A 25758-nucleotide genomic window follows, 5' to 3' on the forward strand; every position below is an offset into this window, starting at 1 on the left:
GTACAGCTGAGTACCCTGTAGCAACTGTAGCATAGCAACGGGAGCTGCAGGTGAGGCTGCCACATGGAGATGACTCGGAGGTCTCTGTCCACTGGGCAGGGTTCAAGGGTCATGGGGCTTTGTGTAAAGCTTTTGCAATCAGGTAGGACAGTAGTTGAAGCTTAAGAAATGGCTTCCAAGAACAGCAAAGACAGCAGAAGCAGATAAAGGGAGGCACTTTAGAGTACTCTCTGGTATGCTTGCTCCACAAGAACACCACTCCTGACTATCCCACCCTCGTGAGGTAACTTCTTTTTTCCTTTCCTGACATCCCAGCATGTTGAGGGGAAGGAGAGACCCTTGGTCAGTACAGAAAAGATGCTAGTGCCAGGGCCTCATGGCTCAGAGGAGCTGGAACAGGAGGGCTGGAGTCTACCCACTTAACCCGCCCCACAAGCTCCCTCCCGGCGTCAGTGCCTTCCCTGGCTTTCCACAGGCCCTTACTTGTCCAGTGCTGAGCCCTGGCTCTGATTGCTGGTGAGACGAGAGAAGACGTTGCGGTCGTTTCGGGGCCGAGTGGGAGGTGATGAGGGAGGTGTGAATCCCATGTCTGTGGATCTGGGAAATGAGGACAGAGAGTCATTGGTGATCAGATGCTCGCCCATAAGTCCCCCTAGCTTCTGTCCCACCACAGAGCCCCAGAGGACAGAGCCTGCTGTGTAGTGACCTCAGAACTGCTTGGCTCTAGTCAAGATCCTAGGAGCTGTTCTCTTTAGATATTTATTTGACTTGATTGGATGTGGGTGTGTGTACAGGCTGCATTTGTGGCCAATGCACATTGTGTGTGCAGTGCCTGTGGAGCCCAGAAGAGGGCACCAAACACCCTAGAACTCGAGTTACAGGCCTGAGCCCCATGAGAGCGAAGAGTTGAACCCAGGTCCTCTGAATCACAGAGCTATCTCTTCAGCTCCTAGATGCTGTTCTTAAAAATCACTTCCTCATGGCATACTTGGAGAGTCACCTACTTTTTGAAATCTGTTTGCAATCCCACAATCATTTTGTGTGAATCTCAGACTTATGAAAGGCAGTGTAGTGACAATCCTGAGTAGCTCACATGTGTGCTTCTTACAGAGGCTATTTCCACCCTGACCCTCAAGCAAATGTCCTGGTAGAGCCTTGCTTGCGGCCTTTATTTATTATTGCATTTTGTGCTTCTTAATGATGCTTTTGAGTGTTATTTGTGTTGTGACACATGACCTCACCATGTAGATCAGGCTGGCCCTGACTTTGCAAATGATCCTTCTGCCTCTATTTCTTGGGTGATAAGATTACAGGTGTGGGCCACCAGGCTTAGTTACATGGTGGGTTTGATTACTGAAACAGTCCCAAGGCATAATGTGACAGTGCTCTTGGATTTTGCTAAGCCTCAGAAAGCTGGGAAAGATTACACAAGCTTCCTTGGTGCCACAGTGCTGTGGCTGAGCTCTGTACTAGCGAGCAGTAGCATACAGTAACTAAGGTGCCTTTAAATAGAGACAGACCTAATTAAAGGTGATGCTGATGCTGCAACCACAGGCATCTCCTCATAGGAACCCAGCCCTCCATCCTCCCTGAGACTCTGAATCACTGATCCAGTGTTCAGAACACTGTGAACCAGAAGAACTGACAGTTCCTTCAAGGAAGAGTCTATGACCCTGTTGGCACGCTCATTCTCTCTTTGGGAAGCTGTTGTTACATTCCCCTCCCTTTGGATCGGCTTCGTGAGTTCAGCTTCACCCTCAGACCACAACTTCAGCGTGTTCTCTGAAGATGAAGTCCGTCGGGGTCCAAGCGTACAGATGTCCGTTCAACTCCTCTCCACCACATGCAAGCCAGTGCCATGACATCTGCTTTGGTAAAGACTGGGAGGCTGGCATCCGGCACGGGTTCTTTTCCTGCCTCTCAGCAAGGCAAGCTGCAATGGTTACTCTGAGTCCTAATGCCTCACTATTTAGCTGGGAAGACCACCAAACCTCTTAAGATTAAGTATATGACAATAGGGCCATAAAGGGTCATATATGTGGATACTCTGCAGAGTATCTGCTGGGCCCATGGGTGCCTGACTAGCTGGGGACTCCTTCATGACTTCTCTAATAGTCTGAGCTTTCCTCATAGGAAGAAGCCTTTGACAGAGCGGAAACTACAAAGGATTTAAGACCACAAAAAGGGGCTAAAGCACATTTGAACAATACCAGTCAAAGCTGCTGCAAGCCATCTAGATAGAGTGCGCATTGGGAGTTTCCAGCCTTGGCTTAGCGATGTGCTTTCAGGTGCCTTGTGGAGGCAGCATCTCTCAAGCCCATACCTGACATGGTTGGCAAGGGTTCATGGCAAAGCTGAATGATCAAGGCCAGCTGGGCCATAGGAAGTGTGCATGATGGTCCACAGAGAAGGAATCTCACAGCCATTCATGCACCTAAGGCCTGGACTGGCAGTGACTTTGGAGTAGGTTCTAGAAGATGCTCTTACCTGATAGGCTGCCCTCGGTCATAAGACTTCCGTCGGGTCAGAGGGGACGTGTCCGTGGCACCTCGAGACTGCCGAGGGCTGGAAAAGAAGGTTCCAGTGAGTCTGAGACCTAACTTTCTACCTGTCTTAACCCCATGTACCTGGCTCCCCCTCCTTACAAAGTGCTGCCCCGGGTGGGCAGGCTGACGGTGCGAGAGACCTTGTCCCGGTAGTAAGGGTCCCGGATAGAGAAGCCCACCCCATCCTCTTTGATCTCAACGAGGGAGGCCAGGGACTTGGTGATGTTCTTGGTGGAGCTGTCCAATGGGGGTCCTAGGCACTCAGCAGACACGGCCTTCATTTGTGCAGACAGCTTGGGCTCCCCCTAGGAAAGGAAGGATGAGTGAACCAATTTGCCCAACTGATGGACGGACCATAAAGGGAAAGTGAGAACTTGGCCTGATGACCCAGACCTGCAACCCCAGGTACACAGGAGGCTGAGGTTCTAGTCAGGGGGAGAAAAGCAGAGCAGAGCAAAGGACCACCGAGAGGTGGGTAAATTCTGAGGAAAATGATACTGCCTGGTCTGAGGGAGAGTTGCTGATGGAAGCCCTGAGCTAGACTACGCAAACCAAGAAGCGTCCAGACTGAATTTCAGTCAGCTCACCCAGGACTAGGCACAACTCATTGCTCGCAGCACAGTCTGCAGTTTCCTAAGTCTGACTTTAATAAGCCCTGAGTGCTGGTCCATCCTCATCACTAACCGCTTGCTGTTAAGAAAACTCTCCTTTTGACTTTCATGCAATTGAATAGCTACAGGAAAGATAACCAGGGATCTGGAGTCAGCTCTGACCCTGGGTCTTCAGTGGGGAAGGAGACGTTCTGTAAAGCAGGGTCCCTGGGTACAGTCATGACATGAGGCAGAGTAGAAAGAAGCTTTTAGTTGTTCTAGTCGTTTTTCTCATCTTGAAAAAGAGTGGGCTGCCTGGTTTACATAGCAAATTCCAGGTTAGTTTCACCTTCCCCGCCCCCAATCCCAGGCAAGATCCTTCTTGGCACCTTCCATTCCTGATTAGGATAAAATTGAATTGGGGCTCAGGGTGTGAAACTACAGGCATAGAGATTAGGTTGGGAGGTTGGCCCTGAGAGGAAAACCTAGAGCCTGTTTTCCAGCAGGGCTTACCTTGAACTTGAAGTCATCATGGCTGGTGGAGCCCTTCATGGTGAATGACTGGGAAAAGCTAAGGAAGAAGCCAAGAGAGTTTAGGACCATGCTACTTATACAGTTTCTCTCTAGGACTTAGACATATCTGGGTCCCAAAGAGCCTGCAATCCAAGCTCAGCCCCGGGGCCCTATGGTGATGCCTCTTCCACCCCCCAGGTGCACGCCTCCAACCCCCTCCTTGAAAACTCACCTCCCCTCAGAGAACTCTGAAACTTCCTCATCTGTGCTCACATAGCCGTTCTCTGAGGGAGGGAAAGAAGGAAGGAGGTTGAGAGACGCTATCAGAGTATGGGGAAAGAAAACACAGCCTCTTTCTGGCATCTCACCCAGTAGGATCAGACCAAAGCTTCTGAGGGAATCCAGAGGCAGGGGAGCTTTCCCTACACTTATGCGTACCATGTTGAACATTGTAGATGAGGGCCTGTAGCTCGGGGTGCGCCTCAGCCTTCTCACGCAAAGCATCTAGGAGCAGGTGGTTCTGGGAAGAGCCTGTCATGTCTGTTTGTCTCAGACGTCCTTCCAACAGCCGGATCTGGGCCTCCTTCTGTGCTACTTGAAGTCCCTGGAGGGAAAGAACAAGGCTTGGGCTTATTCTTCCTGGCCTGTGGTTGGTTAATGCTGTAGCCCTAGACTCCTATATACAGTTAGGGACAGTCACCTTAGCATATGCTCTGTTATGGGTGGACTTGTGACCCTTCATTCATATGCAGAAGTCCCAACCCCTGTTACCTCAAAACCTGACTGTACTTGGAGACAGGTCCCTTAGAGTGGGAACCAGGATGATAGGAGGTCATAGGGTGGTCCCTAATATAGTCTGACTGGTGTCCTTATAATAATAGATCATGACAAGCCCCACAGAAGATTATGTGAAAACATGAGGAGGAAACAATGGTCAAGGAGGGAGGCTACAGGAAAAACCACCCTGCTGACATCTGGATCTTAGACGTAGTAAAGCCCTATTGCCCTAGCCGCCCTGTCTGTGACACGTTGTCCATGGCAACCCTTGAACACTAACACAGTCCCCTAAGCCACAAAGCAACTCTGAGGAGCCACTGAGGGTCTAGCTAAGAGTCAGGCAGGGTGGCCTCCTAACCTCTTTCCAGTTAACTATATGTATGTACACTGGCTGGTGTCTGTCCTCATGACTTGGGTCCTAGGACAGAAGGTAACATATTCTCTGACCATTGATTAAAGAGAGGGGCTCAAAAGACTCCTGATGTTCTGTTTGGCAGAGGGTGGAATATAAGTTTTGTTTCCTGTTCCCCAATTCCTAATGTACACACACTTCTCTCTCTGTCTCCAACAGACCCAAGCCCAGTCCTGCTGTGGATGGGCCCGGGCCAGGACACCTTTAATTGAAGCTCTGTAGTGTGCCAAGCCCCTCAGTGCAGCATTCTGTACAACCAGCTACAAGTTCTGTATTGTCAACGTTTGGGTTTTATAGCCACAGAACCTGAGGCTTGCAGATTCAGTAGCTTGTCCCAGCCTGTGAATGACGCAGGTGGGAAGGAGCCAAACCCATGGACTTCACTACCAGGGTATGCAATGCCTGTCTTGTGCCAGGGAAGCCGGCAGCTCACCTTGTCAATGGATGCCTTGAGGAAGTTGTCTAGCAGTAGGCGGGCTTCAGCCAGAGAGCAGGAGCTAATGACCACTGATGTGTCTGTTGAGTCCAGCTCCTCCTTTAAGAGTTCAAAAAGCAGAAATTGCATCACACAGGGCTGTCCACCCACTCATTGCTACCACCCCCACCCAGCCAGGCCAGGTCCTGTGGGCACCTTGGTTTCTTCAAGCTGCATGATGGTGGCTTGGCAGTCAGTGATGCTGTCATTGATGTAGTCAATATTGGCTGCCAACACTTCGATCTCCTCAGCCAGCTCCTGAAGTCCCTTCTCCTCCTCTGGGCTCTCAGCCTGAAGGCGCTCCCGCTTCCTCCGAAGCGCCTCCTGTAGGAGGAAGAGCTCCTCCCTTTTCTGGGAATGGGGTGGGGGAGAGGATAGTGATGGATGATGCCTCTCAGGCACAGGCACTGCCCACAGCCCCTACACCGAGTGACTCTCCTGTCTGGGGTTGTCCAGAGGTCAGAAGAGGCATGAGGAGCAGAGGGTGGGAGACAAGGGAAGGAGTGAGGAGCCAGAGAAGTGGGGAGTGAGCCGACATGTGGAGCATGGGTGAGAGAGATGGGAGGTAAGTCCCACCTTTATGAGCCGCTCCATATCAGCCTCCAGGTTGACAATGGTCATTCTCTGCATGACGATGTCAATGATCCTCCGTTCCAGGGACTGCCATTTGAGTCTCGCAGCCTTACTGAAGCTTTGGCTGGCTCCCTTCTTTTGGAACTTTTTTCTGGGAGGTAGAGGCAAAGGGGCTTTGGCTGACTGCTCTGAACCTCTCTGCAGCTCCACTGAGGCCCCTCCCCAGAGCCGGAAGCAGGTAGCCCAGGCACCAGGGCTCTTCCCCGACCTTCACACTTCCTCACCCTGGTTCTGCCCACAGAGCACTTGGACTCCTCACCTGGCTGGGCGGGTGCCATTGACAGTGGCTGTAGGGTGGTCCCCCAGGAAGTGGTTGATTTTTCGGTTCCACTGACGCACTATGCTAGAGACAGAGCGGGCTCCTGATTCAGCCTCAGACGAGGTAGTGCTGGCAGACACCTCAGCCCCAGAATCCATATTGGGGGGCTTCAATCCTACCCGCCCAGCCACTCGCTCAGACATGGGCTTTGCTAAGCGCCTCAGTGCAGAAACCTGGGGAAAGTGGGGACAATAAGAGGGGAATCCAATGAGTAAAGAAGCCTGGAGGGACAGGAAGAGGGGACCCAGGGAGCGAGGAAGTCTGGAGGGTCAGAAAGCCTGGAATGAGGTGTTGGGGAGAAAAGAAGCACAGGCCTGGGCTTGGGGCTATAAAGGGCTAAGATGTCTGTGATATAAAATAAACATAAAATTCTCCCCCCCATGGGTGTATGTGCATGTGTGTGTCCAGATATGTATGCACATGTGTTCCCAAGGGTGTGGCGTATCTTGCTCTACTATTGTCCCTCTTACACTCCAGAACAACGTCTCTCAATGAGCCTAGAGCTCTCCAGTTAGCTACCCTGGCTGGTCAGTGAGCTCTGGGATCCACCTGTCTTGCCCACGCCCCAGTTGTTAGTGTGGGTATTGGGGATTTAAACACAGGTCCTCGTGCTTATGTGGTAAGTAATTTACTGACGAGGCCATCTCACTAGGCCTTTTCGCTCTTTTGTAAATGACCAGCTAGGTGCTGAGGTCGGGATGTGGATTCTACCCTTTAGGCGCAGCTCACTGGCTGAGAAACCATTTCTCATAGGCTGCTACAAATTGCCAAGGCTGTGCTCAATGAATGAAAAGGATCCAGTCCACAAGTAGCATGGGGGTATCTCCCCCTACTTCTTCAGAGGAGAGCAAACATCAGAGCCAGGCCTAGTCCTGTACAACCAGGCTGCCTGTTGAGAGTGCTCACCTCCTGAGTTTTCCTCCTCAGAACTATTTCCTGCTGGCGCTTCTGAGATTCCAGAGCCCGTATCTGAAACTGAAAAGAAAAGGATTGGGCCACCTTCAGCCACCAACAGCAATGCTTTTGGGGGACTGGGGGTGAGGTTCGAGACAGGGTTTCTCCATGTAGCCCTGGCAATCCTGGAACTCACTCACTCTGTAGACGAGGCTGGCCTTGAACTCAGAGATTCACCTGCCTCTGTCTCTCAAGTGCTGGGAGTAAAGGTGTGTACAACCACTTTCTGTCCAGACAGGAATGGGGACAGGGTGGGAAGCTCTGGAGCCAAAGGCTCAAGATTTTCTTGTGTGGGGTGATTCTCACACAGCCAAACTAGATAAAATAGTACCCAGGGTCACACTCTTCTACCAGGGTGACTATGAGGAATTCCTGCCCACAGGAACAATTATCCTGGTATTATCTCCTACCATATACACGAACCTGCACTAGAGGCCCAGTCCTCCTAGGCTAGTTCTTCTGGGCCTGGAGCTCCATGTGTCTGATTTTGCAGGTGACTTTGGGCACATTCTTGCCCTTCTCTGGACTCAAGTTATCTTCTTGGACATGTAGAGGTTGGGGCAGAAGCCAGTAGTGGCTCTGCCTTTCTGAAGGGTTATACTCTGCTCCAAGCATGGCTCTTGTCACTTGGAACACTAGGAACTGGCAGGTGTCGGGGGAGAAGAGCAATCAGTAGGGAGGGGTGGCTGAAAGCTCCCAGAGGCCTCTCACCTCCTGCCTCCGTTGCTCCTTCTTGAGTTGAGCAATCTCCCGGTTCCTCTTGGTTTCCACCAGTCGCCGCCGCTGCTGCTCCTCACGCATTTGCTTCATGAGGGCAACCTGTGAAGGCAGAGGTAATGGAGGTGAGGCAGGGCTAGGCAGGAGTGGCCCATGTGCCTCACTCAGTAGCTGGTAGTGGGGGCACTAGCCGGGGGAGTGGTCTTCTAAACAGCATGAACTGGAGAGTCTAAAACATAAGGTTTCCTTCCTGCTCATCCTCAGGGGCTAAGGTATATTATATGTTGACAAGCTGCTAAAAAAAAAAACTAGTCTTTCCACTTAAAGGCTATCCTAGCCACCATCCTCAGCCTGGCTGAAGATTCCAGGGCCCATCTCAAAGGGATAGCAGCACAATGAAAGCTGTCCACATGGCAGGCCCCATCTTTGTCATGCTCATAGGAGAAAGACATCTCTCCTGTTTTATAAAGAAAGAAATGAGCCTTCAAGACAAAATGACTAACAGTTGCAGAGCTAGGAATGGCTGGCTAGACTTGGAGCCTGGGTCATCTTCCCACCTCCAGGCTCAACTGTATGGCCAGCAAGTGTGGCTGCATCCATCATTCCAGGGAGGTGAGTGATTGCTCTCCAGGCACACGAGAGTGCTGAAATGGGCCTCAGGACTGAGACAGCATGGCTCAGTTGTTCTAAGACAAGAGACCCTGAAGCTGTGTGATTCACCCAGTGAGGACTCCCAAGACACAGGCTCGGCATGCAGTCTTTGGCTGATGCTCTTTCTATCCATCTAGTGAAGAATCGGGGCCCTGTTAGGGCACCCCTAGATAACCCCAGGCATAGACCTGGGATCACAAGAGTGTAGTCAGGTGGACAGAGAAGTCCTAGATGAAGGGTCTCAGAGCCCAAGGACGAGGAACAAGCATATGTGTGGATTCTTCTGTCTTTTGTACCATGTCTTGGATGTTTGGCTGTTTTTTTTTTCCAAGTTTCAGAACCCCATGCAAGTGTTCCCTTTTGAGCTTTTTCTAGGGTCATACCCACTCAAGACGAGAGCTAGCTAAGGAGAGGTTGGGACTACCCTGAAGAGGCACCAGTAAGGGGGTGGGGAGGATGAGGAGACATAGACGGATGGACGGATGGATGGAACATGAACGAAGACAAGCATGTCAAAGTTGCTTCAGTAATGCCTGTTGAAGGCCCTGGTTACAGTGAACTACAGATAGCCTGGGGATAAAGCTCACTAGGCCCTCTGTCTGCTTTTCCAAAGGGTTCCAGGGACCCCAGAGATCTGTGGGTATTTGAATCCCAATGCCATTTACTGTCAATGGCTTCATGTCTACAAGGCGGAAGCACTGAAGTAGAAAGTGAACATGGGCTATTCAGGGCCATGCTGGGCTGATCTCAGCAAGGTAGAGACTTCAGCAGACAAAGGCTCTGGACCTGCTTGGGGACAGAGCCCGTCCAGTTCCATTTCCTCTAAAATGGATAACTGCCTCTTTCCTGTGCACACTGGTTCAACGTGAGTCAGGACAGCAGTGAAGACACAGTTACTAACGAGTCCTGAGTCCCCAAGGGGATACCACCTTTGCCAGACTTTGTTAGGGGGTCTAGCCCCAGAGCTTAGCCCAGGGCTGTGGAGAGCTGAGACACAACAGAAGCTAAGGGCCAGGGCAGAAAGGTCCCAGGATGAGAAAGGATATTCACAGAGCAAGGATCTGCGAGCCCCAGACAGGAACTGAAGCCAGATACCAGATACCAGAAGTTCAAGACCTGAGTCACTGACATCAAGAGAGGAGATCCTACAGACTGTGCCCTGTGGGCTGTGCCAAAGTAGAAAATGGAGCCCAGAGTCGCCAAGAACACACATCAGTTTGGAACATCAAGGGCAGAATTTATATGCCAGAACTATCTCCTGGTGTAGCAAGAACTAACTTCCCTGAGCCTCAAATCTCCACAAACACAGTGGGAATGGCATTCTCCTGTAACTGAGCACAAAATAACGCCTAGCTAAGAGCTGGCCATGGTGCCGATTATTACTATGATTAGAAGCAAGGGTTGTACCAAATGAGGCTTCCAGGCTTCCTTGTGCAGACAGGAGGCAACTGTAGTACAGCTTCCCAACACAGGAGGCAGCAATGAGCAGGGTGTCTGCAATGAACCCAGTACTGGGATGAGGTTGCTAGGAGGGTATGCGTGGCTGGGGCAGGATTGGGTCAGGTGATGCTGTGTGTTCAGTGGACAATCCTCACTTGAACAGCAGTGATACTATTCGATGTGGAGTACGGACTCTAAGACACAGTATAGGTCCGTTGGCCCCACTCTTCATACTGTCTGCCTACCTTGGCCTTCTTCATCTCGGCTACCTCCGCTTGAAGCTTCTTCAGCTCCCTTTCGTAGCGAGACTGGTTCTTGAGTAGCCTGGCATGCTCTTTCTGAGCAGCCTGTAGCTTCTGCAGGTCCCGGTTCATCTCCCGCAGCCTCTTCTCATAATCCGCCTTTATCTTGTTGGCCTTCTCCTCCGTGTAGCACTCCATAGTACCTGAGGATGGTGGAAAGCAGGGTCAGAGTCACAGGCTGTGTGGATCCCATTAAATACATGCTCACTGGGGAGTCAGGCGCTGGGGTCTGATCTTACAGTTGACCCTTCCCTGAGCCTGCTTCTTCGTTTGAACAATGAGGATGTGGGTTCAGCAGTTGCCCTAACTTTTCTGCTCTGACGTTCAATGTAGTGTTTTCAGACTGAGGCTTCGGTCCCTGGAAAGGCAGTGCCAGCAGGAAGCAGACAACTCTAGCCCCTAGAATAACACCTGCTCTATAATACATGTTCAGCTAACATTTGCTTAACAAGTGGATGAGGAAATGAATCACCGGCTGAGAGGGCTGCAGAGTGATAGAAAAGACACAATTTGGGAAGTCTTATAAACTGAACATAGTAAGTGGGGGGTTGGGAGGTGTCTTAGTCACATGCCTAGGGAGATAAAGGATTACAGATTTTAATATATAAGATGGAGAGAGAGAGAGAGAGAGCGCAAGCAAGGGAGCATAGTAACAGCTGTTTGTGGCTCTACCACCAGGGAGGCTGAGGCAGAAAAATTACTACAAGTTTGAGGCCAACCTGGGCTACATGGCAAGACTCTGTCTCAAAAAAGGGATGGCAGAGCTGTCAAGACAGCTCAGCATATACAGGCACTTGCTGCCAAGCCTGATGATCAAAGTTCAATCCCTGGGACCCAGATGGTGGAAGGAGACAGAAGAATTCTTCTGCAAGTTGTCCTCTGACCTCTATGTGTGTGTCATGTCACAGAAGCATGTGTGCACATGCACGCGCGCGCGCGCGCGCACACACACACACACACACACACACACACACATGCTCCAAATGTAATTTTAAAACAAAAGTAGCAGAGAAACTGGGTGAGACACAAGAACTTTTAACTACGAGCAAAAGATCACAGTGCTTCGCTCAAAGGTCCCTGTGCACGAGACCAGGTATTATTAGTATGGTGGGTTTCTTTTGGCAAGACAGGGGGTCAGGGAAGAGACGCATGGCTCTGGCCTCACTGAGGTTCTGCAGCACGCGGTCGCGCTCCAGCTGTGTGTCTCGGATCTTGTTCTGCAGCAGAATGAGCTTCTCTTCGTACTGGTGCTTGAGCGTCTGCAGCCGCCGCTGGCTGTTCTCCAGCTCGTCGATCAGCTTCTGCTTGATCTCAATCTCACACGTCAGGTCCGCCAGGTCCGCCTGGAAGTTTACTTCTGCAGAGTCAGACAGAGCCAGACTCAGCCCCGTGCCAGGTACGGGGCAAGGTGGCAGACTTGACAGTTTGAGTGCCGTGGGTGGACATCTTTTGGTCAGCAGTGATCAATCAGTGTCCAAGCAGGGGGGGGGGGGGGGGCAGAGTGCTGCCAGGTAGGACAATACATTTAATGAGCCGCATCAGAAATACACAGCTGGGCCCAGGAGCTTGGAGGGAGTCTAACACCCTTCCTACCTTGATGGCCTCATAGGCCTATGTCACCATGACTGATGACATGGGACTCTGCCTGGGTGTGTGTGGGGGGGGAGGGTAAAGTGGCCCAGAGCACCTTGTAGGGTTGTGGGTGAGAGATGACGACAGGACAGAGCTGAAGGACAGATGTCTCCACATGAAGGAGGGGGGTCTTGACCAGCTGAAGTCATTCAAACACCCTGGCTCTGAATCCATCAAAGTGGGTCAGGGACCTCTCTGAGCATGCTCAGTGGTGATTCAGGGGAGCCTAATACCTTTGCCCAAGGTAATAGTGAGCACTGGGTTCCTCGAGCCTTCTGAAGGGTCAGACTGAGCACGGCGGTGGGCATGGAACGAGAGCTAATGCTTCCCTCCCATTATTTGCCCATTATTTGTCTTTACTATTGCTTTTCTTGGCTTCTCATTCAGGAGTCTTAGCCCTGTCTAGACAAGCAGTTTCTGTGCTCTCTCGTAGGCCTGACCCCACCCAGATCCATCTGAATTTCTTCTTGGGAAGCCCCGTTCTGATCAACAGTCCCACATTGGCGACTGGCCGCAGCAACACATCTCCCCAGCCCCAGCCCACGCACCCTTTTCTTCAGGGTCAGAGTCTGAGTCGACCAGGCTCTCTTCACTGCCCGAGTCTTCATCCTCATCCTCGCGCCCTTCCTCATCCTCACAGCCACTCTCATCTCGCTCTTCCTCCTCCTAGGCACAAAGTACCATCAGGGTTGCACCGGCCAGGGGTGATGGGAGCCCCGAGGCAGAGGCTGGGACAGACACAGACCTCAGGGATGGGAGCTAGCCATGCCCTCCTCTGGGAGACCATCCACTCCTGGTAGCCTGGGCACAGCCCTTGTGGAGGATGGTCAGTCTAGCATCATCCATTTGAGATGAGGCAAATGCCCGAGGGATGGAGATCACCATGGCAACAAGTCAGCATTACCAAAAAACTCAAGGATCAACTAAAGGCAACTCCCTGCCCCACCCCCAATAACACTGATGGAGTCTCTACCCCAACAGGGACATGCTGGTGAGCCCATGGAGGGTCAGGGTAGTCCTCACCTCCTCAGCCTCGTTTTCATCTGTCTCCTCACTATTTTCTGCCTGGAGTTTTGCTCTCTTTTTGAAGGCTTCTTTCTCTGGGCTGCTTTGGAAGGAAAATGAAGCCCAGTTAGGGAATAATGCCAGTTTGCTGGTGGGAGGTTCCTGCTTTGTAGAGGATGTCAATTCTTCTCCAGCATCTACCACCTCCCCTACTCTATCCCCTGAAATTGACCTTGGTGGAGATGCACACAAGAAAAGGCTGAAGAGGTATCTTTCCTCCAAATTGAGTAAATGTTTAAGAATTACCCCCCGGGGGGGTAGGCATGGTCCTCCTATAGATGGGGTGGGGAGCAGTCTTCCTGGATAGGGTTGGGGGGGTCCACCTTTGAATGTTCTGGCTGTCGGGGGAGGTGGTAACAATCCACTCACCTCTTCCTCCGCTGCCTGACCTCTTTCTTTTTCAGCCGCTCCAGGTCTTGCTTGGCCCTGCGGATCACTTCAGAAGCATCTTCCATGGAGCTGGCCGGGCTGCCCCCAAAGGCTGGACCTGCTGGAGATGCCCCCAGGGAGTAGGGATTCCGAGTGGAAGCCCGGGAGAGGCTTCTTCGGAGAGACTCATTCATAGCCTCACTCTCCAGGAGCTTGGTTCTGTGTGGACAGAGTGGGTGGGTGGGACCAGGTGAGTCACATAAAATTAGCCCGGCCAAGGCCATCCAGCCTGCTTGTACTGGACGGACTTACTCACCGAAGCTCCTCAATCTCCCGGATGTAGTTCTGGATCAGAGCACCAATGGCCTCATTGCCATCACCTGGATGGAGAAGATAGACAGAAACAATAAAGAAAGCAGGTGACAAGAGCAAGAACTGGGGCGTGGCTCTAAGACTTGCAGGAACCTCCAGAGTGCTTGCTCACACAGGCCTCTCCACAACGGAATCTACGTGAAGGAAATACTTGAACATGATCAGAGTTGTATCCAAGCACTGTTGGATAATGGCATGACATTGGAAACAATCTAAACACCCATCAATAGAGGCTGTTCAATAAATTATTCAACGTCACAGATGGGCCGTCATGCAGTCATTTAAAAAATTAAGTGGCTTTGGATATGAAGATTTGTAAGACATGCTGCGAAACGAAAAAAGGAAGTCATAAAATAGAAAGTATGATCTCATATAGAGAAAATGCAATGCATATTCACACACGTACACATGATATATCTAAATGCATTTATACTCAAAACAAATGTACTGAGAAACCGTGGGAAAACATGCTCAGCTGCTCAGGAAGGATTCTTCTAGAAGCAGAGAGGATGTGGGTGGAGAGTCTGCTGAGGGGATTTTCATCCTTTGCTTAATGTACTGTGTCTCTTACATGTTTAAGAAGAAGCCTGTGTGTGTGTCATGCTAAATTGTTGGGAAAACGCATAAATGAACTAATCTGTGCATTGGCTGGCTGCCATAGCCTGCTTGATTCCAGGGGTCAGGGGCATGTTGTTGCTCCGAGCTAGTCTGCCGTACCCCAACTCACCAGCCTTGGCCAGAAGCAGGTTGGCCTCCTGACTCATGAGTTGTGTGACCCGGTTGTTGATGGCATCGATGGCTTCCTGCATGGCCTTCACTCGGAGCCGCAGTGCCCCATTCTCCTTCTGTAGCATGGCGTTCTCCCGGAACAGGTCACTGTAGCCCTCTGCACCATCCTCCCCGATTACTCGCTTGCCCTGGGATGGAGACAGGCAGAGGGCAGTCAGGTACTAAATCTCATAGTAGGATACAGAGACAATCCTCTTCCACCTGGCTTCTGCCTTCCCCAGGACAGGGTGGGGCTCTGTCTGTCTCCAGGTTTCCTAATGTAGTTCCTGTCTCCTAAGGCCCCAAAGCCTTACAGAGCACTGGATATGGGGGCTCACTGAGGGCTCCCTGGGAGCTCATGCCTTATAATCTCAGTGCCTGAAATTTGAGACTTGAAGATCACAAATTAAAGGCCAGCCTGGGCAAAATGAGTTCCAGGCAAACCTGGACTACATAATAAGTTTCCTCCTAAAAGCAACACCAAACCAACCAACCAAACAGTTCTCTCCCTGACAACAAAAAATGTCCAAATTCTTGACTTATCCAGCTATTAGTCACTTTCATTATCCTAGAACACTATAGTCCAAATGTCAAAACCTTACTGGGGCCAGTCAATTGGCATACATGGGTGAGTCAGCCTGCGTGTAAGACAGCAAGGAGTGGTGGGGACTGCAGTGGAGAAAAAATCACAGACAGTGTAAAAGAGGCAGCCGCTCTCTTGATATCCCTCCTCTCTTACATTTAACTGCCTACCTTAAAGCTGAAACAGTTAACTGCATAACGTCACCAAGACGTTGGACTTACAGAGTTCTCTGTTGTATAAATAAAAAGTTAAATGTTGTAAACTGACAAATTCCACCTGTTAAAATCCCCCTCTATTTTTTGCCCACAGATGTTACTATACTCGCTGCTTTGTCGAAGAAGAGAGACTACTTACTATAAGGGTAAAATTTTAGCGGTGCAGGATTTGCCACCACCTACTTCTCTCCTTGACTGTCTGTGTTCTGGGTTACCAAAAGCGGTCAGTGGCTCTTGGTTGCTTACCAACAGGCTATGACTGTAAATGTGTAGTTTGTTTGTGTGTGAATTGTGAAATTTCTTCATATAATAAATCATGACATTGCTACACACTGCAGCCAACTTAATGCCAGTTGCTAGCAGAGACAAATTTTCCACAGATGTTGAGACTTCCTGACTTTCTGAAAAGTTATCTAATAGGCTGCATTCTTCTGAAACCAAGTACAAACCCGCCCATCTGTGTGCCGGATTCAGACCAGGTATGACCAGTGGGTGATGTCAGCCTTGGATATTAGAATTACACGTGGCCCTCAAAGCACCTGTTTTCCTTCCTTCTGCTGTATTTTTCTTATGGTTTGCTCTCTACCCAGAATGCCTGCTGGCCTCCTTCTGTTGATATCTCATTTGTCTTTCAAAATCCACATGCATGCCCCTTCCATAAAATCCCACCCCGCACACCACTACCGCAAGTAGGCCACTCCTCTGCCCCTACAACACACAGGGCAACTCCTGTGTCCCCAGTGTCACCACAGTGGGCCAGTCTCATCTATTCCAATGCAACACAGTCTGTGGACAAACAAAAGCACCTGAGAAGCACCTTCCCTCAACCAAACACCCTTGCTACAAAGCCAGGGTGTTCTATTTCTTGCACTGTGTATTGTAAGCCTAGACAGCTCAGCCTGAACTGGTTTTGCCACAAACCCCAGGACTGGGAACCACATCTGGTGCACAGTGGTGTCTAGCAGACACGAGGATGGATGGGCGCTGCAAAGTTGGGAGGCCCACATAGAATCTGCTTGTGGGATGCTATCGGGCAGGGTGTGGAGCAGGGCATCGACCCCTCGTGGGTGGCATGCCTGAGGTAGGGGAGTGCTCACCGCTTTGTATTCCATCAACTCCATCTGCAGGCGTGCGATCTCAGCTCGCAGTGCGCTGATCTGCTGGCTGGTCTTGTCCTGGTTCACTACCACTTTGTTTTTGATGTTTCGAGCCCGATTGGCATATTTGAGAGTGTTAAGTGTCTCCATGAAGTCCCGATCTGAAGGGCTCACACAGGCGATCATGATGGTCTGGCTAAGAGTGTAACCAGGTTGGGTAAGGATGAAGGACAAAGCCAGACCCAGAAGCACTGTTCCACAGCGGAGGGTCTGTTTCACCCGGACCCTCCTTTATGCAATTTAACACTTAAAGGACCTAGAACCTGGGATGTGGGACCCTGGACCACCTGACTAAGATCTTCCATAGCAAGAGAAGAAACCCTTTGAAAACAGTTAACAAGGGGTGAGGCCTAATGGCAGAGTCCTCTGCTTGGAGACAAAAGTGTGTCGCGGCCTCTCTGGTGGCCTGGCATTTCCCATTTCTCGTCTTATTGGACTATATGGCTGCCTTTAAGCATTGTCCCTACATCTGTGAAACAATGAAACAGAGTCTACCTAGCCACAAGTCACTGAACCCCTCACAGCCTAGGCTGAGAAGGTCCCCTTTGCCTGGGAGTCAGGACCTAAGCCTGTGTCAGTGTTCTGCATCCAGGAACTTCCCCACCCTCCCTGGACTTGGTCAACAGATACCTGTTGCCTCCAAGAGAGTCCTGGAGCAGCCGAGTGAGCTTGGAGTCCCTGTAGGGCACGTGCACGACCTTCTTGCTCTGGTCCCCCAAGGCGCTGATCACATTGCCCAAGGCCAGCTGTGGGAGAAAGAGCCTGAGCTCAGGAGTCACACAAGGAAGGCAGCAAGCGCAACACTCAGGCTCCTGGGTGGGTTCATAGAGATATGATGAGGGTGAAGGGACGAGCCAATAGGGTCCTTTGAGTGCTCTGGTCAGTAGCTAGGAGCCCAAAGATAACTGGGCAGCCATTGAAGTAACTGGCCTGTCTTAGTCTGTGCCATCTGGGTCCTGGGGCGGGTGACTCTCAGTATGCCTACCAGACCACAGTTGATGGAGATGCCCTCTTTGGCCCGTTCGCCAGTGGCCCCTGTCCGCTTCAGCCGCTCTGAGCCGGCCAAGTCCACAAAGTGAAACTTAGCAGTGAGTGTCTCATACTCAGTGCCCGTGGGGGCCGCTCCATCCGGAAGCCCAGTCACCGTCTCATTCACCTGCAGTAGAAGGTGACATCCAGCTCGCTCAAACCCTACCTCCTGTTCCTCTGCTAGCCTTCCACCCCACAGTACCACCGCTCACGCCCCACAGTGCCACCATCCACGAGAGAAAGGGTAGGTTGCACAGCAGCAACCCTCAATGTGTGCTCAGCACCTGAGAGCAGACACTACTTGGGCACACTAACATTACTCCATCTCATGCCATTGCATAGATGAGGTGAGAGGCTGAAGAGAAATAAAAACTGAGTGATAGAGGCAAGCCCCGCCTCTGGAGTTCCATGTTTGTTTGTCCTGCCCCTGAGACATCCCTAGAGTATGAAGCTCCTGGGTCCCCAAGAGCACCTCACCAGGTCAGGCTGGGCACACACTCGCATCTGGCACAGGTGGATGGTGAAGATGGCATGGGATCGGGAGCTCTGTACATTCATCTGGGTGCTGGCTGTGGTGCGTGACAGGGCGCCCTGCTTCAGGCACTGGATCAGCTGGGGACAGACGCAGAGGGGAGGACTCAGGTCCCATGTGCTGTAAGGCTCCGGCCTTTAAAGATGCCCATGTATGAGATGCTCACCTCCTCCTGGGAGTTGATCAGGCGAGAAGTGACACCTGTGGTATAGATGCCACCGTTGGCATCCTCATGGATCTTGATGTTGGACCTGCGGTGGCGGGCATCGGGGTCACGGGTGCTATCAAACAGATCAAGGATCTCTTCATTGTAGAGCTGTGGTGGGGAAGAAACCATGGCTGGGGTCATATGGTACATGCCCAGAGCCCTGAGGGCATCTCAATGTGCTAAAGTGGAAACAAGCTCTGGAATTTAACTTGCTGAACCCCGGTCCTCCCAACAGTGCTATCCTGAGGCTGCACATGCTGCCCTACTCCCTCCGAGGAACAGCATCCAGCAGCTCCAAGGGGAGGCTGAGGAGGGCAAAGGATGCAGGTCCTAGGTGTTTAGGGATGAGGAAGCCATGAGCCTGAGTGGAAAGGATCTCATCATGGTTGCCAGGCTGGCAGAGAAGGCACGAGGCTGTGATTCCAGATGAAGGAAGACAGGCTTGAAGAGACCAAGGAAACAATGCCCTGAGCGCTGAAGCCCTGAGCGCTGAAGCCCTGAGCGCCATGATGCCTGAAGGAGAAGGGATGGCAACTTCAGATGGGGGACGAATGGCTGTGTGCCTTGCCCAATGACCAGGAGCAGAGGGAACAAAATCAGGCAGTGTGGCCCAGCCTTCTGCAAGACCATTGTGCCAGCCCATTTCAAATGGTGTCTGCCAAGGCGATTCCTGGGGTTAGAAGATTGGAATTGTGGGAAATCAACTGCAGAAAGACTGTGATGTCAAAAGCCAGGGGTGGGGATGGGATGGGAGTGAGGTGGGGGTATTGGAGAAGGGCAGCAGCCAACAGAGTCCTACGGAGACAGAGAGGGGGCACTGCAGCCCTCAGACATCTGAGGCTTTGATGGCCTTAAGAGGACAAAAATACCCCACAGGAAGGGGAAGAGGAAACAGAAGGAAGAGATGGAGGAGACAGAGTTTCATGGTGTCTGTGTGTCTTGTATTGGTGTAAGCACACTGCATCAGTTAACCTCTTGTGGTACACTCTCTGGCCTGGATTTGCTAGCATGCTCTTTGAAGTTCTCCATAGCATCAGAATGGCAAAGGGAAGAAAACAGGAAAAAGCTCAATGATATACAGACAGCAAGAAACACACATACTCATGTACACCAACATCCATACATACATGTATACACATGCACTCACAAACACTCATATACACACATGCATACTCACACATATATAATCATACTCACTTATATAATCACACATGTACACACTTATGTGCGTATATACAAAGATGTAGCCGAAAGGACTAAAATACAGGTCCCTTGCAGGGAAAGCAGCAGCCATGGGTGCCCAGGAAAGACACTGGGGCAGTATACAGGGATAAGCCTCAGCCATGTCCATCCCTCTGAGGGCCAAGATCTAGGAAAAGCATCAGGGTTGGGAGGTAAGAGAGTAGGGTGGCTCCAAACCCACTAAACACACCAGAGCAAGGTTCCTTGGTAGAGGAAACTAGATGTTAGGAATCAGAACTGCATGACCACATATTTCAGAAAAGCCTGGCCAGGTTCCTGTGCGAAATACCAAGGTGACTCACCTTGCTAGAGCCTTCTCTCAAGAAGGCCATCTCCAGGACAGAGCCTCTATTTACAAAACTATGAGTTTCCAGCACAGCTTAAATGTTAAAGACCTCAGATATCCCCTTGTGTACCCCCCAAAGCTCATGGCTGCACAGTTCAGGCTGATACCTCCCAAAGCTGGCAGACCAGAGATGAAGGAAAGCCTCTGCTGGAGACTCTGCTGTCCTGAGAGGCCAGGATACCAAGTATCCCCCAGGTAGGTACTTGGGGAGCAGAGAAAGGACCTCATGAAGGCCAGAGACAGAAGCAGGGTTCTCACCATGTGCCAGGTATAGGCTTTCATGCCAGACTTACTAGCCCGTAAGGAAAGAGAGGTCAAGCCCACTTTGCAGAAGGAGTTCAGACTGGTGTCATGACCAGGCCAGGGCCAGAATCAGCCAAGGTCTGAGATCTTAGGCCCCATCTGAAGCAGGAAACATTTTAGCTACCCACACCAAGTGTTTCTCTAGTCCTCGCTTGGAAACTCTCCACAGCAGGGAACTCATCCCCTGTAGATATCTCCAGGGTTTCCTGGGCTTATTTCTCTACACTGGTTGGGGCTCCAGCTTCCATGGTCTTAGGTTCTGATATATCCCCCTCCCGACCACCCTCATGGCATACCTCCAGGAACTGGGCACTGACTTTGAACTCAGGCCCAGTCACACCCTGCTCTTGTGCCCTCCGCTTGCGTTCGTCGATGCCCCTGAAGAGATGTGCAATGGCCCTTGGGATGATGCCCTGCTCCTCTTCTGACGTCACTGTGTCGAAGCCGGTGCCCATAGTGTATGTCTTCCCAGCCCCTGTCTGCATGGGCAAAGACAGAGTACAGGTGGTAACCGGTCCCCTCTGGGGAGCCAGCAAGCCTTAGCTTGGGGCAAATCCTCTTACCTATTACCTCTAGATCAGTGAACCTTTTCTAGCTCAGAGACAAACTCTATAGGATTCCCTGATGAAAGCCTGCCTCTGCTAGCCAGCCTTGCAGTCATAACTCAGATATCAGACAAAAACACACAACCGGGCCTTGATTGACTGCTCTCTTGTGGGCCTATCTCCCCCACTGGGCAGGAGAAGTTAGCTGAAGTGCTAACTGGTTTGGGTAGGAGTGGCTTACCTGTCCATAGGCCAGTACTGTGGCATTATAGCCCTCGAAGCAACCTTCGATGAGTTTGCTCACACAGGTCGAATAGATTTGCTCCTGCCAGGTGTCCAGGTCAAAGACAAAGTCATAGGTGAAGGCCTTGTCCTTCCCCAGCAGGACCTGGGGCTCTCCAGGGGTAACAGAAGTACAGATGTGACAGCCTTCAATCTTCTCCTTCGATAGCTGGGGCCGGATCCTGCTCAGGGTGGAAAGAACCCTGGGTCAGATCCAACTGGGTAGAAGTGACACACCATCCTCTCAAATTACCAGCCATAATTCTGTCTACCCCACAAGCCAGGAAAGGAAGAGAGATAGTATGAAGGCCCAGGGAATGGCTTCAGGAATACATATGCATATTGTCCAAACCAGTAGTAGCTAACATTGATTGAATGCCTGGTACCCCAAATGTATGTTAAGTATGTTCTGTATAAACTAATTCATGTGTTCTGTGCTGTAAACCTACGAGGTATCTATTCACCTGATTATCCAGATGAGGCTGAGAATGTTTCAGTGAATAGTCCAAGGTTGCACACCAGAGAGTGTAGGGGCCAAACCTGGGCAAAGGCATACCACCATCACCACCACAACCCCTGACTCCTGGAGGCCTGGAAGTCAGTATCCCTCTTGCAAGGAGATGATAGCTAACCCATTCTAGAGCGATAAAGCTTAGAGCCAACGCTAGAGAGAGAAAGACAGACCAGGCAGCAGCCTACAACTCTGGATCACATTCTTCTGAGCGAGTCTGGGAGAAGGCTAAAACTGAGGCGGAGGCCTGTGGAAGCTACAAAGGTCTTTAAAGCAGCAGCAACCTTCCCAGGTGCCAGGGCTTGGTGGCACTGTTAGACACAAGTGCTGGTTCTTTCCAGAAAGTGAAGGGCCAGCCCAAACACAACTAGGGCAGCCTAGGTCAAGTGGAAAGTACCCTATCAAGGCAGTGAGAGGGGATACTGAGCCCAGTCACAAGGTTGACCCACATTCCAGACACTGGTTCAGAAGAGGAGTCCCTACGTGGGAGGGTAAGTGGTATCAGTACTGAGTAGAAAGCCAGGCATGGGCTAAACTGTCTCCATCCAGCCACCCCTCATTCCCTTCTCTAAGCTGCATCACCAGGATGAGGTCCCCATGGCAACCAAGCATGAGTCAGTAAGCATGCGCATGCAAGGACTGGCAGAAAGTATGCTTCAGACATCCCAAAGCAGGAGTGGGAGTAGGCTCTACTGCCATGGACTCACACTAGTGTCCCCATCGGCTGTGCACTTACAATGAACTGTTTGTCAGGCTCCTTTCTCTAAGCCAGAGACGAAAGGCCCAGGCCAACAACCAATGATGGCCCAGAGGCGCCTAGCTGCAGATCCCAGCACCTCCAAATCACCATCATATCCTTGTCCCAGTTGCTTCCATCCCCAAAGACCCACTCAGAGCTGTCAGCTGGGTGAGGAGCACCCAGGCCTGTTGCTACTCTCTGCTGTGGATAAGGACTGGGGAGGGGCAGGTGTCTGTGTGATTGATGGGTAGGTACTTGGGCAAGTCTCTGTCCCTATGTGGGAGTCTGGCTTTCTTCAGGAGCCGAGCATCCTAGCCTTTCACCTGTTCACCTGAACTGTTTTCTGACAGAAAGAGCAAAACTGATTCTTATTCATTCTCTCAGGACCTTCAGACTAGAAGCTTTTCTTCCCCTCCCCCAACTTTCCCCCGTGCCCCCCCCCCCCATCAGGCCCCTATGCTGACTGCCACTTCCGCCGTAACCGCGGCTTCTGACACACACAGGGCTCACCAGCATGCCAGGCCAGGCCTATGAACTGGTGCATCTTTAACTCTTGACCTCATGACAACCCCCGGGAGGTCTCTACTAGTGTCCTGTTGACAGATAAGGAAGCTGAGATGGTGTCATTCAGAGTCACAGACAGTGAGGAGCCATTCAAGCCCAGGCAGGCTGAGTGAACTGGCCCTTCCTCAGTCCCACAGTACACATTGCTACTGAGAACCAGGACTCAGAGAGTGGTGGGAAGCCAGGAGAGCAGGGCAGCTGGAGAGAGTGAGGCACGGCAGAGCATAGAAATCAGAGATCTGGCTTTGCCCTAGGGCTGTGGGGCCTAAAACTGGATACTTCCTCCCAGAGTGCATGGGTGTTCTCTGGTGAAGGGACATCGCAGCATCCTGGGAGGACACTCTGACTACGTAGACAACATGAGCTCCTGGAGACACCCTCCCCACCACGTGGCAGCCTGTGATGGGATTTCTGGATGCAGTTCAAATACCATTTAATTACAGCAGGCAGATGGCAATGCCGGTGATTGGAGAAGATTGAATCAATGTCCCCGGGGGCAGAGGGAGCAGGCCTGTTATCAGAGCCCTCCCAAGGTCTTCAGTAGCCAGATTCCAGGAGGGCAACAAAGAAGACAGTCAGGGAGAGTAGCCTGGGAGGGTATACAGAGGGTCAGCCAGGGCTTTAGGTGCCCAGAGTTGTGGGGTCTCTCTGAGATTATGTTTTCAGTTCCATAATCCTGATACATCAGAGAGCCATCTATCCTCTTGCTAGTCTATTCAAAACACCAGGATGCAATTTTTGAGAAGTGGGTGAGTCACTAATTCTCAGAACAACTGGTCTGGACAAGGCACAGTGTGTCAATTTTGTGGATGAGGGGCTGTAGGAGCGAGCAAAGATCGAAGATCTCACAGACATTCCCTAGTGTGGGTAGTGGGACAGCCGGCACCCACCATCACTTGACCTTGGTGATGTATGAGCTAGGGTATTAGACCCCACTTCCCAGCAGGAACCATGCCTAAGTCACTCAGGTAGTGAGAAACAAGGCTGGCTTTCAGTCTCTCCTCAGGCTGAGACTACCGGCACTCTCCTATCTTCCTCTTTGCTCTCTCTAAAATCCCCACCTCCACGTTGCTACAGACTTCCTCCCCGGTGCTGCTGTCAGAGCTGGATTGCACGCCCCATGTCCGCCCCATGTCCGTTCAGGCAGCACCAAGCAGGGAACTGGGCTGCCCTGCCCTGGAGGGCACAGTGTCATGTGACAGCTGAGCTCATCTCTGGTTCCTGGTGGAGATTTTGAACCCTCAAGGAGATTCTGTCCTACCTCTCACGGCCTCAGCCTGCACTTGGGTTATATAGATCTATATGGTTTTAGCTTTTTAAGAACTACATCGCCCTGCCCTCCGGCAGCCTCTTCCATTGGTCCCACTCTGGATGAGGTCACTTCTGTGGGTTGTCCTCAAAGTGGCAGTGACCTACAGAAGGGAGAAGTTTCTCTTTATAGTGGGACGGGCACAGATGGCAACCACTCAAAGCTGTATCCTTCCCAGTAGCATGGAAGGAGGGGTCGGGGTCAGTTGCCAGGTTCTTCCAACTGTCCCACGGGCCCCTGAGAGCTACAACTAGGCCAGGACTGGGAACAGTCAAGGGGAGCGTGCACCTTAAGCACAGAGCATGAGAAGCAAGAAAGACTATCTTATGAACTGGATATACCTCTCCTAGGTATATTCCTGAAGGAGTCAAATGCAGCAGACCATGGAGATGCCTCCACACCCATGTTCACTACAGATTTTTTTTTTCAAAATGGCAAACTTATGAATATTAGCCCATGTGGTCATCAGTAGATCAATAGCTTAAAAAAAAGTATGTATAACACAATAAAATACTATTCTGCCATTGCTAAGAGTGAATTATGTTATTTTCAGGAAATAGACTAATGATCCTAAAGGTTGCTAAGTTGGGCCCAGGAAACCCAATCACATTTTCTCTCATATGTAGTATTAAAACTTAAAAAAAAAAAGACTTGAAGGGGAAAGGGAGACCAGAAGTCAGGAGGAAACAGGAACGTAAAAGGGAGGTGGGTGTAAGATCAAAGTACATGAGACAGGCATACGGAAACCCATCACCGAATGATTAGAATATATCCTAAAATAGAAAATCTGGAAGCGGAAAGATGCAACATTTAAAACAATGAAATTGGCACACTATGGCCCGCAAGCCAGTTGCCTTCTTATTATCAATGACGACTGGCAGCCTAAAGATCTTGCGACATTTCTGCTCAGGGAGAGTGTGAATCTCACTGCAGATCATCTCTCTATCCTTTCTCTCCACCCTCTTAGGAGGGATGACAGAGGGCCCCCTCTGAAAGCCCCCCTCCCCCATCTCGCTGAACAGAGCCGGCCTATTCGCCATTTGGCAAACTGCAGGCAGGGTGGCGCAGGCAAGGCTTTTCAGAGGCAGGATCTGGCACCGTGGCTGAGGTCACTACGCTTCCTCCGCTTACAAACGAACAGTAGCTGGCATGATGTGGGCGGCTGTCCCCACCCCCGCAGCGTTGAGCCACAGCCGAGAGACTTAAAGGCGGGCGAGGCGGGGACAAAGGCAGCCACCCGGAGCCTAGGGCCGCGGGAAGAGCTGAGCTCAGCGGTTCCTTGGCTCGTCAGGAGCAGGACTGGGCGGTAGCAAGTGAAGGGCAGAGGACACAGCGAGGGGGCAGGCCAGGGGCTGCTGAGAGACTGCCAAAGGCTAAACTCGCTTTCTGCAGAGCGTAAAGCTAGGTGAGCCCGAGTACGTGCCTGAGACCCAATAGCCACCACGAAAGTTTAGGAGGAGCCTCACCTTAGGGCCCCTAGTGACATCACACAAAGGCAGCCAATCACCCCTCCCAGAAGCTCCGCCCAATGACTTTGGGCTCCTAGGGGGTTGGCTGTGCTTTTTTTTTAAAAAAAAAAACTAGTCCCACCTACTGAGCTAGCGGCTAGGTATCTCCCAGAGTTCCTAACCTACTCTCCCCTAGTCTTCACACAAGGC

At 51.3% G+C, this 25758-nt stretch overlaps 1 protein-coding gene across 5 annotated transcripts in view; it reads right to left on the bottom strand.

Moving 5' to 3' along the window:
* Kif21b (kinesin family member 21B) overlaps window positions 1–25758 on the bottom strand; it is a 47122-nt gene that overhangs the window by 12531 nt on the left and 8833 nt on the right. For 3 of the 5 annotated variants that reach the window (XM_028773825.1, XM_028773823.1, XM_028773827.1), the window contains exons 2-27: window positions 20937–21159; window positions 20447–20629; window positions 18218–18367; window positions 17997–18131; window positions 17476–17646; window positions 17121–17236; window positions 16431–16626; window positions 14495–14684; window positions 13712–13775; window positions 13396–13614; window positions 12985–13069; window positions 12510–12627; window positions 11495–11686; window positions 10273–10472; window positions 7931–8038; window positions 7172–7240; window positions 6206–6438; window positions 5890–6037; window positions 5470–5664; window positions 5272–5373; window positions 4088–4253; window positions 3882–3933; window positions 3650–3707; window positions 2646–2851; window positions 2488–2565; window positions 484–597 (exon numbers count right to left, since the gene is read on the bottom strand). In XM_028773825.1, coding sequence (XP_028629658.1) covers window positions 484–597; window positions 2488–2565; window positions 2646–2851; window positions 3650–3707; window positions 3882–3933; window positions 4088–4253; window positions 5272–5373; window positions 5470–5664; window positions 5890–6037; window positions 6206–6438; window positions 7172–7240; window positions 7931–8038; window positions 10273–10472; window positions 11495–11686; window positions 12510–12627; window positions 12985–13069; window positions 13396–13614; window positions 13712–13775; window positions 14495–14684; window positions 16431–16626; window positions 17121–17236; window positions 17476–17646; window positions 17997–18131; window positions 18218–18367; window positions 20447–20629; window positions 20937–21159 — 3771 coding nt within the window. The remainder of the gene's footprint in view (window positions 1–483; window positions 598–2487; window positions 2566–2645; window positions 2852–3649; window positions 3708–3881; window positions 3934–4087; window positions 4254–5271; window positions 5374–5469; window positions 5665–5889; window positions 6038–6205; window positions 6439–7171; window positions 7241–7930; window positions 8039–10272; window positions 10473–11494; window positions 11687–12509; window positions 12628–12984; window positions 13070–13395; window positions 13615–13711; window positions 13776–14494; window positions 14685–16430; window positions 16627–17120; window positions 17237–17475; window positions 17647–17996; window positions 18132–18217; window positions 18368–20446; window positions 20630–20936; window positions 21160–25758) is intronic. The other 2 variants (XM_028773826.1, XM_028773824.1) reach the window with 1 other exon arrangement.

Source organism: Grammomys surdaster, unplaced genomic scaffold (assembly GCF_004785775.1).
Source record: "Grammomys surdaster isolate TR1022 unplaced genomic scaffold, NIH_TR_1.0 234, whole genome shotgun sequence".
Classification (NCBI taxonomy): Eukaryota; Metazoa; Chordata; class Mammalia; order Rodentia; family Muridae; genus Grammomys; species Grammomys surdaster.